General features: G+C 31.5%; 1 protein-coding gene across 1 annotated transcript; it reads right to left on the reverse strand.

Annotated features, from left to right (window-relative positions):
- Positions 1–4,950: 4,950 nt before the first annotated feature.
- Positions 4,951–10,607, reverse strand: LOC115960806 (amino acid permease 3-like). Its single transcript, XM_031079796.1, has 7 exons — positions 10,510–10,607; positions 7,249–7,366; positions 6,787–7,020; positions 6,577–6,670; positions 6,255–6,469; positions 5,966–6,105; positions 4,951–5,863 (listed from the first exon to the last, which is right to left on the reverse strand). The coding sequence occupies exons 1-7, from the start codon at positions 10,516–10,518 to the stop codon at positions 5,210–5,212; spliced, it is 1,464 nt and encodes a 487-aa protein (XP_030935656.1). The 5' UTR covers positions 10,519–10,607; the 3' UTR covers positions 4,951–5,209.
- Between the last annotated feature and the right edge of the window lie 4,894 nt (positions 10,608–15,501).

Raw genomic sequence — 15,501 nt, forward strand, 5'->3', positions numbered from 1 at the left:
AATCAAGAGCACTTTGTGCTTGGGTGCGCTTACTAAACAGGGTCTCCACTTTAGGTTAATTTTTACAAAGGACAAAGTGTGTCCTAAACACTACAGGGCAATTCAGTCCAGAAGTGGTACACTAGAAAGAGTTCTTGGACCTACTAATTCAGTTGAGGTGTTTCAGAAATTATTACATGGAAAGATTCGCTTATATTCTATTGGCCCAGCCACTAATGCTAAAAAGCTGTTACTACATGGAAAGATTCACTAATGCTACAAACAATATATATATTCAAGGCTGGATTGGTAATCAAGAAATAGTTTAATATGGAAAATCAACAACAAAAACAGAAACTTAAATTAATGTTTTAAAATAATCTCACTAGACTATAGAATTACATGAATGCATTATTCTTAAATATTGATTTTTAGCACTTAGAGTAAAACTCAGGGCGAGAACGTTCTTTGGTTGAACAACCCCTAAGTATTTTAGCTTCAACCTTTGTATTTAGCATACTTCCATATACAAAAATTTAAGAACTACCTTCTGTAAAATCTTATACTTTCAACATGGAAAGAGAATCGAACAGTATGTTCTTATTTGAGAGATACGAGCAATCTGTGAAGGAGAGAAGATGGAATCAAATAGAATTCAAGTCTATTTGAGTAGAAAAGACGTTGAAGAGTGAAAGGCAGAACTTAAGTATTGTATCTTATATGTAATATATATTAGGTTTCCAAACTAAATTTACTAAATTTAAACACATAAATGTATTGACCAAGTAAACACAAACATTATTTTCTTTTTCAAGAACAATTAAATTCAATACATATTATAAGTGTTTGAATTAAATTGAAAACTTTAATGTACTTCACCTAAAAATAATTAATATATATATATATATATATGCCAAAAACCCTATACTCACAAACCGCTATATAAACCTAAGAATGCTAAGTCCAATAGCAAAAAATTTGAAAGAGGAAGAAAAATAAACTTGCCAAAGCAAAACAAAGCCAAACTCCAACACTCAAGACGTATGAGATAAATAAGGTTCAGTCCCAAATTAGGTCCCATATAAACTCATATAATAAGAATATACTCTTAATGAATGTGGGGCTCAAAAGAAAAGACTAAGTGCTTGGAACACGAGCCAACAATCAATTCTGAAAGTTTGAAATTCATAGTTATATATATGTAAACACTAAGAATCCTATGGTTCAATAACATTATTTATATGTAAACAATAAGAATTTTTATGGTTCAATAATATTATTTGATTCTCTATACAGTTAGTGCTCATAATTCACACCCTCACTTATTGTAAACGAGAAAAAAAAAAGTGTGCATAATGTAAACAAATGAATGGTGATAGACCGACGCCTCCTACTCAATTATAAATTTATAAAATTTTTAATTGTGAATTGACTATGTTGTTAATTACATATCCTACCAATGTTGAATAACTTTGGGAGGGATTATATTTGAATTATGAAGATTTTACACAAAAGACAAGAGAGGCCATGTATATTATAATAGGATCAACAATAAATTAAATATAATTACAAAGCAATTAAAAGAGCAAGAGGATGCTATATCATATATGCAAATAATAAAGACAAAAAAAAAAATTTATAAAACTATAAATTATACATCACCATTAAGGGAGGGTTATGTATTGTTAAACAAAGAAAGAGAGGATTAAAAAAATGCTAAACGGCTAAACCTTGTTCTCTAGATTCTCCATATCTTCCACATAATGGCATCACAATAAAACCATATATTATATAAATTTTCTTTATAACATCATGGACCAGGCACTTCAGCCTGTAACCACGATGATGAATTTGAGGTTGAGTGAGTAGTTCTGTAGTCTGTACATGTTTGGAGATTCATCACTCATGTGAATGGCTCTTTTACTTTTTCCAAACTTTTTTTCCTTTCTCTAGATTACTTGTATATTCTATGATGAATGGATATGAGTACGAGTAAGATACAGTGACATAAGTAATTTTTGAAAAATTATAACAAAAAACAACAAGTATTTCATTGGTATGATATGAGTACAACACCTTAAATTAAATGTCCGTACATCTTAGTGTATACTATGCGTTTCAAGTCCCCTATGGAAAATTTGGATCCCAAAATGGAGATCGAGCATGCTCTAGATATGCATTATTGTCCATGGAAGAATTTCGTTTCAAGTTGTATTTCTTCACCACCATTATTAAAATGGTGGGGGGACTTTTCACTTGGATGGTTATTAGATGCCGAAGCTGACCATTCTTTTTCTGTTATAAGTTCTATCATATATTCTTGGATTCTCCATAAAGCTTTATCATGGTTGTACTTACGGTATCAAGCTATATCTAGCTAGTTAAGCTAGCCCATCCCCCCACCATTAGATCACTTGTCTATTGGCTCATGATCCATCACTTTATACCTTTCGATAGTTTGCATTGTGTGGTCTTGATTGTGCATGGTCCTTTATTTGTCAGTGGTGAATATAAATGTGCACTTTCAAAGGTGTTTATAAAGATACCAATTATGCCATTTGTATATATATATTTATGCTGGCCATTGCGGATGGGACCTTTTTTGTGCACATTCAAATACCTTGATAAACAGCTGGATTTATTACAACACAACATGCTAGAGGCAGATTTATTTATTTATTTATTTATTTTAAAGTAAATTTTATTACAAAAAAATAAAAGAAAAATGAAAAAGATACACTACAATACTCATTTTGAGCATTGGGGTTGCCACTTGGTAGTCCCTAACTTTAGATTTGGATCCGTTTTGCTCAAATAAATATCTCATGAGCTCACTTCATGAACCGGCATAAGAGATATACTGTCTACTTTGGTTTCTCTCTCTTTCCAAACAAATCCTAAAGCAAATTAAAACTTGTTCTGTCATTGGCTATAGTAAAAGAGGTAATATTATATGTAAAGAAAAGTTAATGGTTGTCTTAAGGATATTAATTTAAGAAATATATTTAGAAACTTTTTATTAGGAAAAAAAACAATTAAGCAACTAATTTTTCAACAGTTTTTTTTTTTTTTTAGTAATTTTTAGGAACTCTTGCAATATGCTGAATGGTGCTCCCTCTTATTACAATAATGGTGGAGTCCACTTATTAAATTCATAGTGGAGTCCCTCATGAATGTTAGAGGAGGAAGTATCATTTCACTATACTCCGGGACTACGTACCTAAGGACACATTTGGTAGACTGTAACGGTAATTATATAGGAATAGGAATATATCTTACAAGGAATACAAGATGTTGTAATGTAATATTTATTACTGTTCATTTGTTTGATGACGACACAAAAATAAAACCCTGAAGACAAGGGAATGAAAAAAATTTTAAATCAAACTTAAGATATATTTTAGGAAAGATTTTACTCATGTAATTATATTTCCTAAAAAATAATATTTTTTAAATTTGAAAGAGAGATTAATTATTTTTTATAATTTTTTATTTTCATAATTGTTATATGCATATAGAAAGTTTGTTTATTTAGAAATATATTAATTTTAAAAATTAATACACCTACTAAGGAATAACAATTACAACCCATTTAGAGATGAATAGTTATTCCTCATTTTAAAGAATAGCCATTCATAAGAAATGTTTATTCCCTGTAGTAAAAATATAACTAAACTATTAAATAATTAAACTATAGGAATAACTATTACATTATAATGTATATTTCAGTAAACCAAACGTACCCTATATGGTACACCGAATGTAGATTACATTAAGAATAGTAATCTTTATTACTGGAATAGAAAACATTGTAATGGAATAACTATTATTATTCATAAGTTTGGTTGTTACATATAGAAAGCTTCTAAAAGATAATGTATAAGGAAATTTTATATTTTTGAAAATATATTAATTTTAAAACCTATTATATATATTAAGGAATATCTATTACATCCATTTTAAAGAGGAATAACTATTCTCCAATTTCAAGAATAGTCATTTCAATGTAACTAATCCATGTAATAAAGATGCAACCAAATGACTGAATTGTTATTACACATAAATAACTATTCTATTACATGAACTATTACAGTATATCAAACGTACCCTAGGTATTTTTCATTATCATGAAAGTGGTATCAAAACTTTTCTAAAATAGCATATTAACGAATGCCCTAAGGACGGGTAATTATAGAATACTTTTGCAATACCATAAATACATACTCCCTCCTCTCATGTAATTGTAGGTTCCACCAGTTAAATTCATGATAGAACCCAAAATTTATGTGAGATGAAGAATTATAAATTTATGGTACTCCCAGAGTATTCCATAATTTTTCCCAAAAGACACGGGATCGTTAAATGTGACATGTTGCCTGCAACATCATTTTATATAGAGATGCGTTTTACATTTTAGAGGTTCATTAAGTTGTTGCACGCAAGCATGTCAAACAAAATAATAAATTATAACAATAGGTACTTAGCTCTCCTAAAAGGGCATATACAAGAGATGCATATGTCCCAATGAAACAGAGATGCCATCAAATAATCCAAAAGCTCATACACGCTCAAAACACTCACAGCCCACAAGATGGGATAAATATTCTATGGGTAATTCTGGAGTTCTACACGCTCAAAGCACTCACAGCCTCTTATGTTATTGGAAGTAACTGTAATATTAGTAGCTGGAAGCACCATATTCATTATAATCTTGCTACCTACACTCATTGTAATGAAAGGAACTGGACCATTCGTTTCATGGAAGCAATCTACATATATGAATGGTTTAGACTTTCTTTGCTTTGTAAATTGTTGGTGATTCACTTCGTGATAAGAACTAAGTAATTATCTTTATATATAAATATATATATATATATATATATTCTTACAATAAGTGGGAGTGATGGATTAGAACCCAAGTTTGTTTAAGTTCTTCATCTCGTGGTCGAAAATAGAGTCATATATTCAGTATTGCGATAGAAATTAGTGCTATCATTCCACATAAATACATCCAAGATCCTTGCCCTTTCCTTTCTTGATGAAAAATAGTAAAAACTAACAGAAGTCTATTGAGCAACAACCATGAAAATTAACTTCACTCATTAAATAAGCTTGTTATGAACATGAACATGAACATGAACATGAAGAGGAATTGAAATCCTAAAGACCAATTCTTTTCCTTTGTTTAGAATTTTTGGTCAATGGTTGGTAGCTAGCATTGAACTTCAACCTAATAGCTGGTTGCGAAGGGCTTATAGGACTTGAGATCAATAACAACTCCAGCAATTGATCCAGCAGCTGCAGCTATGGTAATGATAAGGCAAGCAACACTAAGAATTTGAAGGCAAAGCCATCTTGTGCTCCACTTTGGTATCTTCTTTTGCGCTATGTACATCTCCACAGGGAAGTAGACTGTGAGAGGCCAAAATCCCAAAGCTCCAAGAAGTCCAACCACGTCATTAAAGAAGGGTAGAAGCATTGATATCACAGTGGTTGCAACCACAAAAATTGACCTCCATACCAATCTGAAGCGGTTAAGTTTGTAGTGGCCATAGCCGGGGATTGGGATTTTGATATCTTTGGTGATGAAATCACTATCTGGATATCTGTTTGCTGCTTCTTTCTCAATGAAGGCGAAAAGGGGTTGGCAATAAACTTGGTATGCACCAACAAGGTGGATTACTATGGCAGCATTTGCTATGTCAAGTAGCCAAAATGGATTATAGAAGCCAAAACCAGTGAGAAGGTTTCCAGGGGAAGTGTCTCCAAAAGCAGCATAACCCATGCAACCACAAAGCATGTAGAAAAGGGTTGTGACTCCAACACTGACTAGAGTTGCCTTCTTCATTGTTTTGGACTCTGCTGGTGGTGATTTAACTGTGTCCTGTTTTATACTATATTAGTTAGTTCAATTTGGAAAGAGCAGAAAAAGAAAAAAGAAAAAAAGAAGAAGTTAAATTTGGGAAATAGATATTTATATATATACCTGAATTTCAATAAGGATAAGGGAGTAAGAGTATGCAAAAGCTATGTCCCCAAGAGCTTGGAAGCTTCTCCATATTTTTTGGGTTTGAGTCACAGCGCCAATACTTATTCCAGTCATACTTCCGCTGATCTTTCCATTTTCTGGTAATTGATCAAGCAAAAAATATTAGAATCCAAGTCTTTTTTTTTTTTTTTTTTTTTTTTTTTTTTTTTTTTTTTTATAACTTAATTCTCAAAATTAAGGTAAGATTAATTCAGAAAAATGACCAAAAAGTAGACATAATACTGACCTGCTACTTTGGCGATGCCAAGGGCTAGACCAATTGTTGAGTAAGTGAAGGACATCACAGCAGCGACAATGGAGAGCCACCATAGCTGATCAAAGTCAGGTATTTGAGAGAATATGATTTGAATAATGCCAAATGCAATCATATATGGGTTGCTATTGACATGGCATGGATCTTTGTCATCACTGCTGTGGAAGCAATTAGACCTTTTGATTGCCCTGTTTAATCAAAAACCAAATGACCCATTAGTCTCCAAAAAACAATTAACAAACCAAAATCCTAGCTACGTAGCTATGTATAATAATTTTATAAAAAATAAACTTACATCATGCTTATAGAAGATGCTATTGTGTAGCCAATGGCAACACCAAAGAGGTTTAGGTACTGGACTAGCCCACATATTTTGACCTTTGATACACCTAAAAGTCAAAAAACATAGATAAAAATTAGAACTTTAATAAAATAAAATAAAAGTAACCACTTTTTTTATTATATAATTTGAGTGGAAAATCAAAACATGGTAAAAATTATATACCAAGGTTGGATCGAACTGCGTGCATATAAGTATAGTTTCTTTTGCCATTGACCGGGTCCCCTGTACGATAACAAGCAGAGAGGAGTGTGGAAGTATAGTATGTCACAAAAGAGAACAAGAACATCACAGTAGGACCAGCCACCCATCCTAGCTGAGCAGTGGCCCAAGCCAAGGACAAAACCCCGGATCCAATCACAGCTGTTATTATGTGAGCACTTGCTGTCCAAACCGTCCCTGGTTCAAAAACAAAAACATATATAATAAGTACTATCAAACACATTAAGCACCAAACTACTTTTGGTTGGCATATATTTATGAAAAACACTTCTTTAATTGTTGTTTTGAAAAATATTAGGAGGTTGTATCTAGACAAAATAAGCTTAAAAAGTGCGGTTTCAAACTGCTTTACCAAATGGGCAATAAGAAAACTTTAAGAAAGAGTTATATGACATGGGATTTTACCAGTTCTCTTGAGGCGGCCATCATCGTCGTAGCACTTGGATCCGCTGTGTGGGATAACATCTATGTCGAAAACTTGATGATGAGGAAGCTGATTCTTTGTGGCAGTGTTATCAACCATCTTTTTTGTTATGAAAAGGGAGCAACAAAACAAATCAAGTCTTTTTGTATGAGTTACAAAAGAAGCCCCTTAACGTCTTTTTCTTAAGTGCCCCTAAAGTTTGAGGAGTACTTTATAATATGTAAAAACTAAGTTAAAAGAAGAGCACAACAAATTCAAAGAAAGAGAGAGAGAGAGGGATAAGTCTTTTTTTTTTTTTTTGGGTACGTTTAACTCTCAGCTGCTGCAAAATACTGACACTGAAATTGACACCCCTCCCAACACCCCAAAGTGATTCAGACTTAAGGGGCTTCGGCTGGGGTGTGCTACAAAATTCACAGAGAGAGAGAGAGAGAGAGAGAGAGAGAGAGAGAGAGAGAGAGAGAGTTGAGTATGTATGTCTCAGAGAGACTATTCTCTTGCACTGAATTCAATTTGGTGTGGATTGCGAGCTATGGCAGTGGGGTATTTATATAAGCTAGACCTAGAAGTGTGTGTTACTATTTATGAGAGGAAAGAACTAGGAAAATAGCGCAGACCACCACGTGGTGTAAAAGACTCCACGAGTGCGCTCATGTCAAGTTGTCAACGACCAACGTATTTTTTCCGTGTTACTTGACACGCACCACCTTGACTCAAACCGGGTTCAATTCTTTTTTTCTTTTCTTTATTTTTACTGTGGGCTGAGGAAAATACAAAAAGTAAGATAGAAAATTTGTATTTAATTTTATATATATATATATATATATTTACATACAAAAATATGGGACAAAGAATTTGTATTTAGTTTTGAAACTATTAATTTTTTATTTATATTTTTGAATTTTGTAATGGGAGCTCTAATTTATGATCTTTACATACGTATATAAACCCCAAACTCACCTAATTTCTTTTATCATTTTGTATACCCTTTCATAAATCATAACTGCAACCCCCCCCCCCCCCCCCCAACACTAAGCACTACTTTTGGCTTTGAATAGTAATATACAAGTACTGATCCTTATTATCACCGCAAGTAATTAGAATTAGAACTTTGTAAAAAGATTCACTTTTTTTTTTTTTTTTTTTTTTTTTTTGGCTTTACTGAATTCTTTGACCAAAATACTGACATAAGTCAATGCACTTTATTATTATTATTTAAAAAAAAAAAAAAAGACAAGAACGGGGATCAAACAAAGCATTCCTTTGGGATCCCTTTATTTGTTGTATTTAGCAAGATAATAAGTGAGCCTTATTTTGTAAAAAAGAGTTATAGTTTTCAAATTCCAATTTCCTATTCCTAATCATTCAACTTTTTCTTTTATGGTTGGACCAACCAAAAAGTGAGTAAAAGTAATTTAGTACTTTGTATAAATTTAATCAAAAGTAACCATTTTTTTTTTTTTTTTTTGCATGAGTGTAACAAATTAAATTTGTGGAGGCTAAAAAGTTTGCCATGAAGCCGATGCTTGTTAAGCAAACCCTTACAAATTTTGTAATTCAATTTTAACTTTTTATGTAACCACAACATTCTTGGGGTTCTTAAAAAACAAAGCTAGTAGCTATTTATCTTCTCAAAGAAAAAAAGAAAAAGAAAAAAGAAGCACCGCTCTAGGTTATTTAGAAGGAGAAAAAAAAAAGGGATCTAGGTTTAATTAAGTTAGAGTTTTTGTTTGTTACAAGAACACACCACCTAAAGTTTTTTCAATTAATAATAGAACAAAACTTAAGTCTAATATCTTAGGTGTTATTTCTTAGGTTCCTCTCTTAAAATTCAGTCATATGACTACTTATTTAAAAAATACATTTTCATCTCATAAGAAAATATCCACATAGCAGAATTTTTTTAAAAAAAACCTAAGAAACAGCACCTAATCATTCAATTTTTTCTAATCATTCAACTTTTTCTTTTATGGTTGGACCAACCAAAAAGTGAGTAAAAGTAATTTAGTACTTTGTATAAATTTAATCAAAAGTAACCATTTTTTTTTTTTTTTTTGCATGAGTGTAACAAATTAAATTTGTGGAGGCTAAAAAGTTTGCCATGAAGCCGATGCTTGTTAAGCAAACCCTTACAAATTTTGTAATTCAATTTTAACTTTTTATGTAACCACAACATTCTTGGGGTTCTTAAAAAACAAAGCTAGTAGCTATTTATCTTCTCAAAGAATAAAAGAAAAAGAAAAAAGAAGCACCGCTCTAGGTTATTTAGAAGGAGAAAAAAAAAGGGATCTAGGTTTAATTAAGTTAGAGTTTTTGTTTGTTACAAGAACACACCACCTAAAGTTTTTTCAATTAATAATAGAACAAAACTTAAGTATAATATCTTAGGTGTTATTTCTTAGGTTCCTCTCTTAAAATTCAGTCATATGACTACTTATTTAAAAAATACATTTTCATCTCATAAGAAAATATCCACATAGCAGAATTTTTTTAAAAAAAAACCTAAGAAACAGCACCTAAGTATGTACCTAAGTCTTGCCTTTAATAATAATTCCCTATTTTTCTTGACCTTTAGCTTCTTTCGCATACTAGAAATGCATGAGCTATTATATTCAGTGGAATACAAATAGAGAACGTTGCGTTTAAACTTTAAAGTGAGATTCCTTAACCATCTTTCCATCTTTCCCGTACTTGGCTTTGTAGTACGTATGATCTAAACTTGTTTTTGTTTTGTTTTTTTTTCTTTCCTGATCTGAGGGTTTGGAAGATGTTTTACTTTATGCTTTCAATGAATATCTTCTTTTTTTTTTTTTTTTTGCTCCTTCACAATAGAATAATGAAGTTATCTTCTCTAGGCATTCAAATCTTTATGTTTTAACATATCATAGACCCTTTGCTAATTAGACCAAACCCTATTTGTATAAACTTGTTTTTCAAAGTCTAATTGAAGCTAAAGCGTATTTAAATCAACCAATGGTAAGCCTCGGATAAAAGTGACTATAGATGTGGGCAAGGAGTTTCCATTTTTAGTAATTTTCTATTTGTCGGATAAACTAACAAGGGATTTATCCTAAAAAAATTTTAAAAAGAAAAGAAAAGAAAAGTAGGGTTAGACCGCTAAATTAAGTTTGAATTGATAATTACAAAAAAAATTCACACAATTATAAGGACACTTAAAATGCAATCACATGCCAACAATATACAAAAAGTAATTAAGAAATAGATCGAGGTTCTTTTATTACCTTCTTCATTTTCACCCTTCTTTCCCTATGCTTCTTTCCTTAATCAAATGAATGAAACCTGCAAGAACTTCTCTTATAGAGAGAATAGACAGAAGGTTATTCAGCTGTGCTTCTCTTGAATTAAACCGAGTCCTTTATATATAGTTGAACGTAGAACTCACATGGACAAAAATCATACAAAAATCTATCACTTTAAAAACCTCACTTCTGAATATGTCAATAGTATCACGTGTGTAGCTTCTCATCCATCCTTACTGATAGAGAATACGGTTCCTTCGTTATTTAATCTTATTAGCATATAAAGTGTCCATTTGAAATTCGCTTATTTTGTTGAAATTGAAATTTTTTTATTAAAAGTATTGCAAATAAAAATAAAAATTAGCTGAAATAGTACAATAAGACTCATTAATAGCACCAAAAAATGCAATGAAACATATAAATAGTAACAAAAATAAGCTAAATAGTAAAATAAATTGACAAAATTAATCATATCAAACGGACACGAGTATATATATAAAGCTAGCCATTATGAGGAAATTAAAAATATAAAATAAAAAAACAGTCAAATGTTTCTTTTTGTATGACGGTATTAATTTACACACACATACATATATATATATATATATATAGACTTTTTTTTTTTTTTTTCCTTTCGGGGAGGGTTTAGTACTAATTAACTATTTCTTTGCTTTCCATCACTGTTCACAGAAATTATAGCCACTGTAGGTGGACAAGTGGAATCTTATCTCTTTTTTTTTTTTTTTTTTTTTGGTTCCCAATGACTGAGGGAAGAAAGGTTATTAGCCAAAGGCTTTTAGGACACGAGTATATATATAAAACTAGCCATTATGAGGAAATTAAAAATATAAAATAAAAAAACAGTCAAATGTTTCTTTTTGTATGACGGTATTAATTTACACACACATATATATATATATATATATATATAGATATAGACTTTTTTTTTTTTTTTCTTCCTTTCGGGGAGGGTTTAGTACTAATTAACTATTCCTTTGCTTTCCATCACTGTTCGCAGAAATTATAGCCACTGTAGGTGGACAAGTGGAATCTTATTCTTATTATTATTATATATATATATATATATATATTTTTTTTTTTTTGTTCCCAATGACTGAGGGAAGAAAGGTTATTAGCCAAAGGCACTTATGAAAGATATAACGGGACATTTGGATACCGTTTATTTTATTAAAATTAAAAAATTAATGTTAAAAGTAGAATAAATAAAAATAAAAGTTAGTTAAAATAATACAGTAAGACCTATAAATAGTACCAAAAAGTACAGTGAAACCTATAAATAATAACAAAAATAAACTAAATAGTAAAATAATTTTAATTTTTAATCTCTACCCAAATGCACCAGTATCTTAAAAAGTTCGAATTTCCTATTATTTTTCCACGGAATTCGACAACCTTTTCTCCTTTGGCAATAGACCTCTCATTGGGGAAATACTATTTTATTTTTATTATTATTATTATTATTATTATTATTTATTTATTTATTTATTTATTTTGTGTGTGTGTCTCTGAACCACTATAATCTCTTTGTCGGAAGTTTTTGGGCTCGTTTTGTAAGATTAAATATTAGATAGGCCTGTTCACGGGTCAGGTTGGATCGAGCTTGGGCTCAACCCGCATCCGACCCGACCAGATCGGATGGACAAACTTTCAACCCGCCGCTGACCGGGAGGATGATTGGTTCGGATGGATTGGAACATCAACAAGCGGCGGTCGGGTTCGGTCGGAGTTGAGATCTGGAAAATAGAGAAAATCAGGCGAGAAAACTATGAAAATCGGCCAAAATCCTTTGAGATTTCGCCGGAAATAGCCAAGATCTCGACTAGATCTGGCGAAATCTCGTCGGATCTAGCCAAGTAGCGAAATCTCGTTGGATCTAGCCAAAGAACATCTCAAAACTCGCTGGACGATGAAAAAACGGCCAAAATCCTTGTGAGATTTCGCCGGAAATAGCCAAGAACTTGACTAGATCTGGCGAAATCTTGCCGGATCTAGCCAAGACTCGACTAGATCTAGCGAAATCTTGCCGGATCTAGCCAAGATTTAGCCAAAAAACATCTCAAAACTCGCCGGATTTATCAAATAACGCTGGAATATTTGTGGGTCAGTCGGATCGTGTTTCTTGGATTTTGAAGAAGGAGAACCGACGTCCGACCCGTCAAAGTCGGGTTCTGGAGGAAGCGATCCGCCGCCGACTGTCGGAGACGTCGGTTCGGTCGACGGCGGGTCGGATTCGGTCGTCAGAGGTGGGTGGGTCAGGTCCCGATTTTGACTGGACAGCCCTAATATTAGACCATTTATATCAATTTATGCAAAAATTTATGTTTATTTTATTATAATAACTTACTTTTTTTTTTATTTAACCACTTTTTCAAAACACTCGCATCAAATTATTTATTCTAACCTCTATTTCATTAAAATATTTTTTTTAACTTTTTTTTTTCTTTTTGCATAGCTATAGTTATCATTCCCTCTCTTTTTCCATCCTAGAAAAACATAAACAAATAATCAAAAAAATGAAATGCTCAACAACAATGCTTAAGTATATTTACACAAATACTACAGTAAATATACATTTTGCACAATTGATGCATAAGTTGATGTAAGTAATTTTTTAGATTGGTTGAGTAAAATTTAACCTTTATATATGTCATTTTACACAAGCTGATATAAGTGCTCTTAATTAAAGTGCCAAACCGCTAATTAAAAGGTTTTGTCCACTCTAAAAAGCTAGAAATTTTTACACTCAGATTATGATTGAAGTATACACTCATAATTAAGTATGACAGTGCTATAGTGGTTCATCACATGCAAATTTGGATATTCTACATTATCAAAAAAAGAAAAATAGAAAAAAGGAGATCTTCTTGAAAAGGGTTTCATGTTTGTCAGTATGATAAATCCAGTCCCTAGCTTTTCAATACATTCCACAAACAGTCCAGACTCTTGATAAATTTTTTTTATTAAAAAAAAGGTATATATATATATATATAATATGAACTCATATAATATTTTTACGCAACTTATTAAGAGTTAATAATTTAATCAACTACAAAACTTTTGTGTAATATAGAATCATATTTTTGTATGGCACAAACTAATTAACATAAATTTTAAATAAAAGACAGAATTTTCCTTCAAAAATAAGTTTGAGTTCTTTCAATTCATTATATGTCATGTCATCTTAAATGAGTATCTGGACAAATGTTAATTGCCTGATTTATTCAATAATCACGTGATTTGATTAAATAATATTATGTCATATGAAAAAAAATATATGTTAGGTCTTATGAACTACCACTTAATTGGTTAGAGGAGTTCCCTCAAATTTGGTTTGAAGGAAAATTTTATCTTTATAAAACTAATTTAAAAGTTTTAGTACAAAGGGTGCCCAAAAATTATTCTAATGCCTAAACATTAATTTGGCACGTCTTTCGATGCCAAAAATACTAATTGGGAACTTTTTTTTTTTTTGCTAAACAACTAATTGGGAACTTGAATAAACTTGCAGGATCCTTTTTCTTTTTCCTTGTGTGTGTTTGTTTCTAAAAAAAAAAAAAGGTAATTGTCACACATTGTTTAAGAGAGTATGTTGTGTGTAATATAACTTGCCCCACCCCCCCTTAAAAGTTACCATGACTTTTGAGTGAAGTTGTGGTATGCCTTTGTGTTAAAACCTCTTTCCCTCCCCCTTGTGTGTGTATGTGTTTGTTTTTCAAAAAAATAATAATAATAATTGTCCCACATTGTTTAAGAGAGTGTGTTGTGTATAGTATAACTTGCCCTACCCTCCCTTAAAAGTTACCATGGCTTTTGAGTGAAGTTGTGGTGTGCTTTTGTGTTACAACCCATTTCCCTCTCCCTTGTGTGTGTGTGTTTGTTTCTCAAAAAAGAATAAACTTGCAGTAGCTACATTAGGAAATTTATTTCATTATGCTATTAGGAAATAATCGTTCTAGTCGAATTTCTTATATATACTTTTATTTAGCTTTAATTAAGTGTAAGAGTTTTTTTTTTTTTTTTTTTTTTTTTTAAAAAAAAAATTGGCTAAAAAAATTGTTTTTATCTCTAAAACCTGCGTGAATTTCTTTCTCTGTTTCCTAAACTTTAAAATTTTATTTTTGTCCCTCAAATTTTTTAAGTGTTTTTTTTATAATAGTTTTAGGTGAAATAGGGGGTAAAGAAAAAGTTATTCCAAATTTGATTAATTAACTAGTTATGATGTGCAATGGGTTACAGTTAATTTCCACAAAGTAAACAGCAGGTCACAAATCACAATAACACAATAGAATAAAGTGCACAACAAGATGGCGACGAAGTGAAAAAGTCAAGGACAAACATTCAAGAGAAAAACCACTACAAGGGTTAACCACCTACCCTAAGGAACAATCCACAATTAGAATTGATGTTTTTACCATTAAAATAGATTTCTCTTTAAGTTGCTACGTACAGAAGTAAATCTCCAACGGTTAAGTCAGTTTTCACTCTAAAACACAAGGAATGGAAAATAGTGAATGGTGGTACTTACCTTGGGCAAATAGGACTTGTCCCTTTTATAGAAAGTTAGAAGTGGGTCTACTTGTTTAGATCCACCACCATTGTGAGTGATGTGAGTAGTTAGTGGAGAAAATTGGTAAACGAAGTACGTGGAGCGAATTACGAGGAACACCTTCCACGTTTTGAGAGTAGTACACTATGGTCAGATCATAAGTAGGTTTATTAGAAGTCTAGAATTCACCAAGTGTTATTTGGTCATCCTTATGTTTGTACTATGGACAACCTACCTGGTCTTGTTATAAAGGGACTTGTATTATTCCTAAGTACAATGTTCTTGCTCTCCTCTTCTTAAGGTTTCCTAGACGTGATCAAATTATGGATGCGGTGACTGTGGATGATCATCATGGTCGAACATCCTTAACTTAGTCCCCATCATTCTTCATATTTGTCTTTAAGATA

Source organism: Quercus lobata, chromosome 9 (genome assembly GCF_001633185.2).
Source record: "Quercus lobata isolate SW786 chromosome 9, ValleyOak3.0 Primary Assembly, whole genome shotgun sequence".
Classification (NCBI taxonomy): Eukaryota; Viridiplantae; Streptophyta; class Magnoliopsida; order Fagales; family Fagaceae; genus Quercus; species Quercus lobata.

What these genes read in the sequence shown, in the direction of transcription:
- LOC115960806 (XM_031079796.1), bottom strand. An exon ending in CGCAGTTCGATCCAACCTTG is followed by an intron (nt 6,671 to 6,786) that starts GTATATAATTTT and finishes TTTGACTTTTAG; the next exon opens with GTGTATCAAAGGTCAAAATA. An exon ending in GCATCTTCTATAAGCATGAT is followed by an intron (nt 6,470 to 6,576) that starts GTAAGTTTATTT and finishes TTGATTAAACAG; the next exon opens with GGCAATCAAAAGGTCTAATT.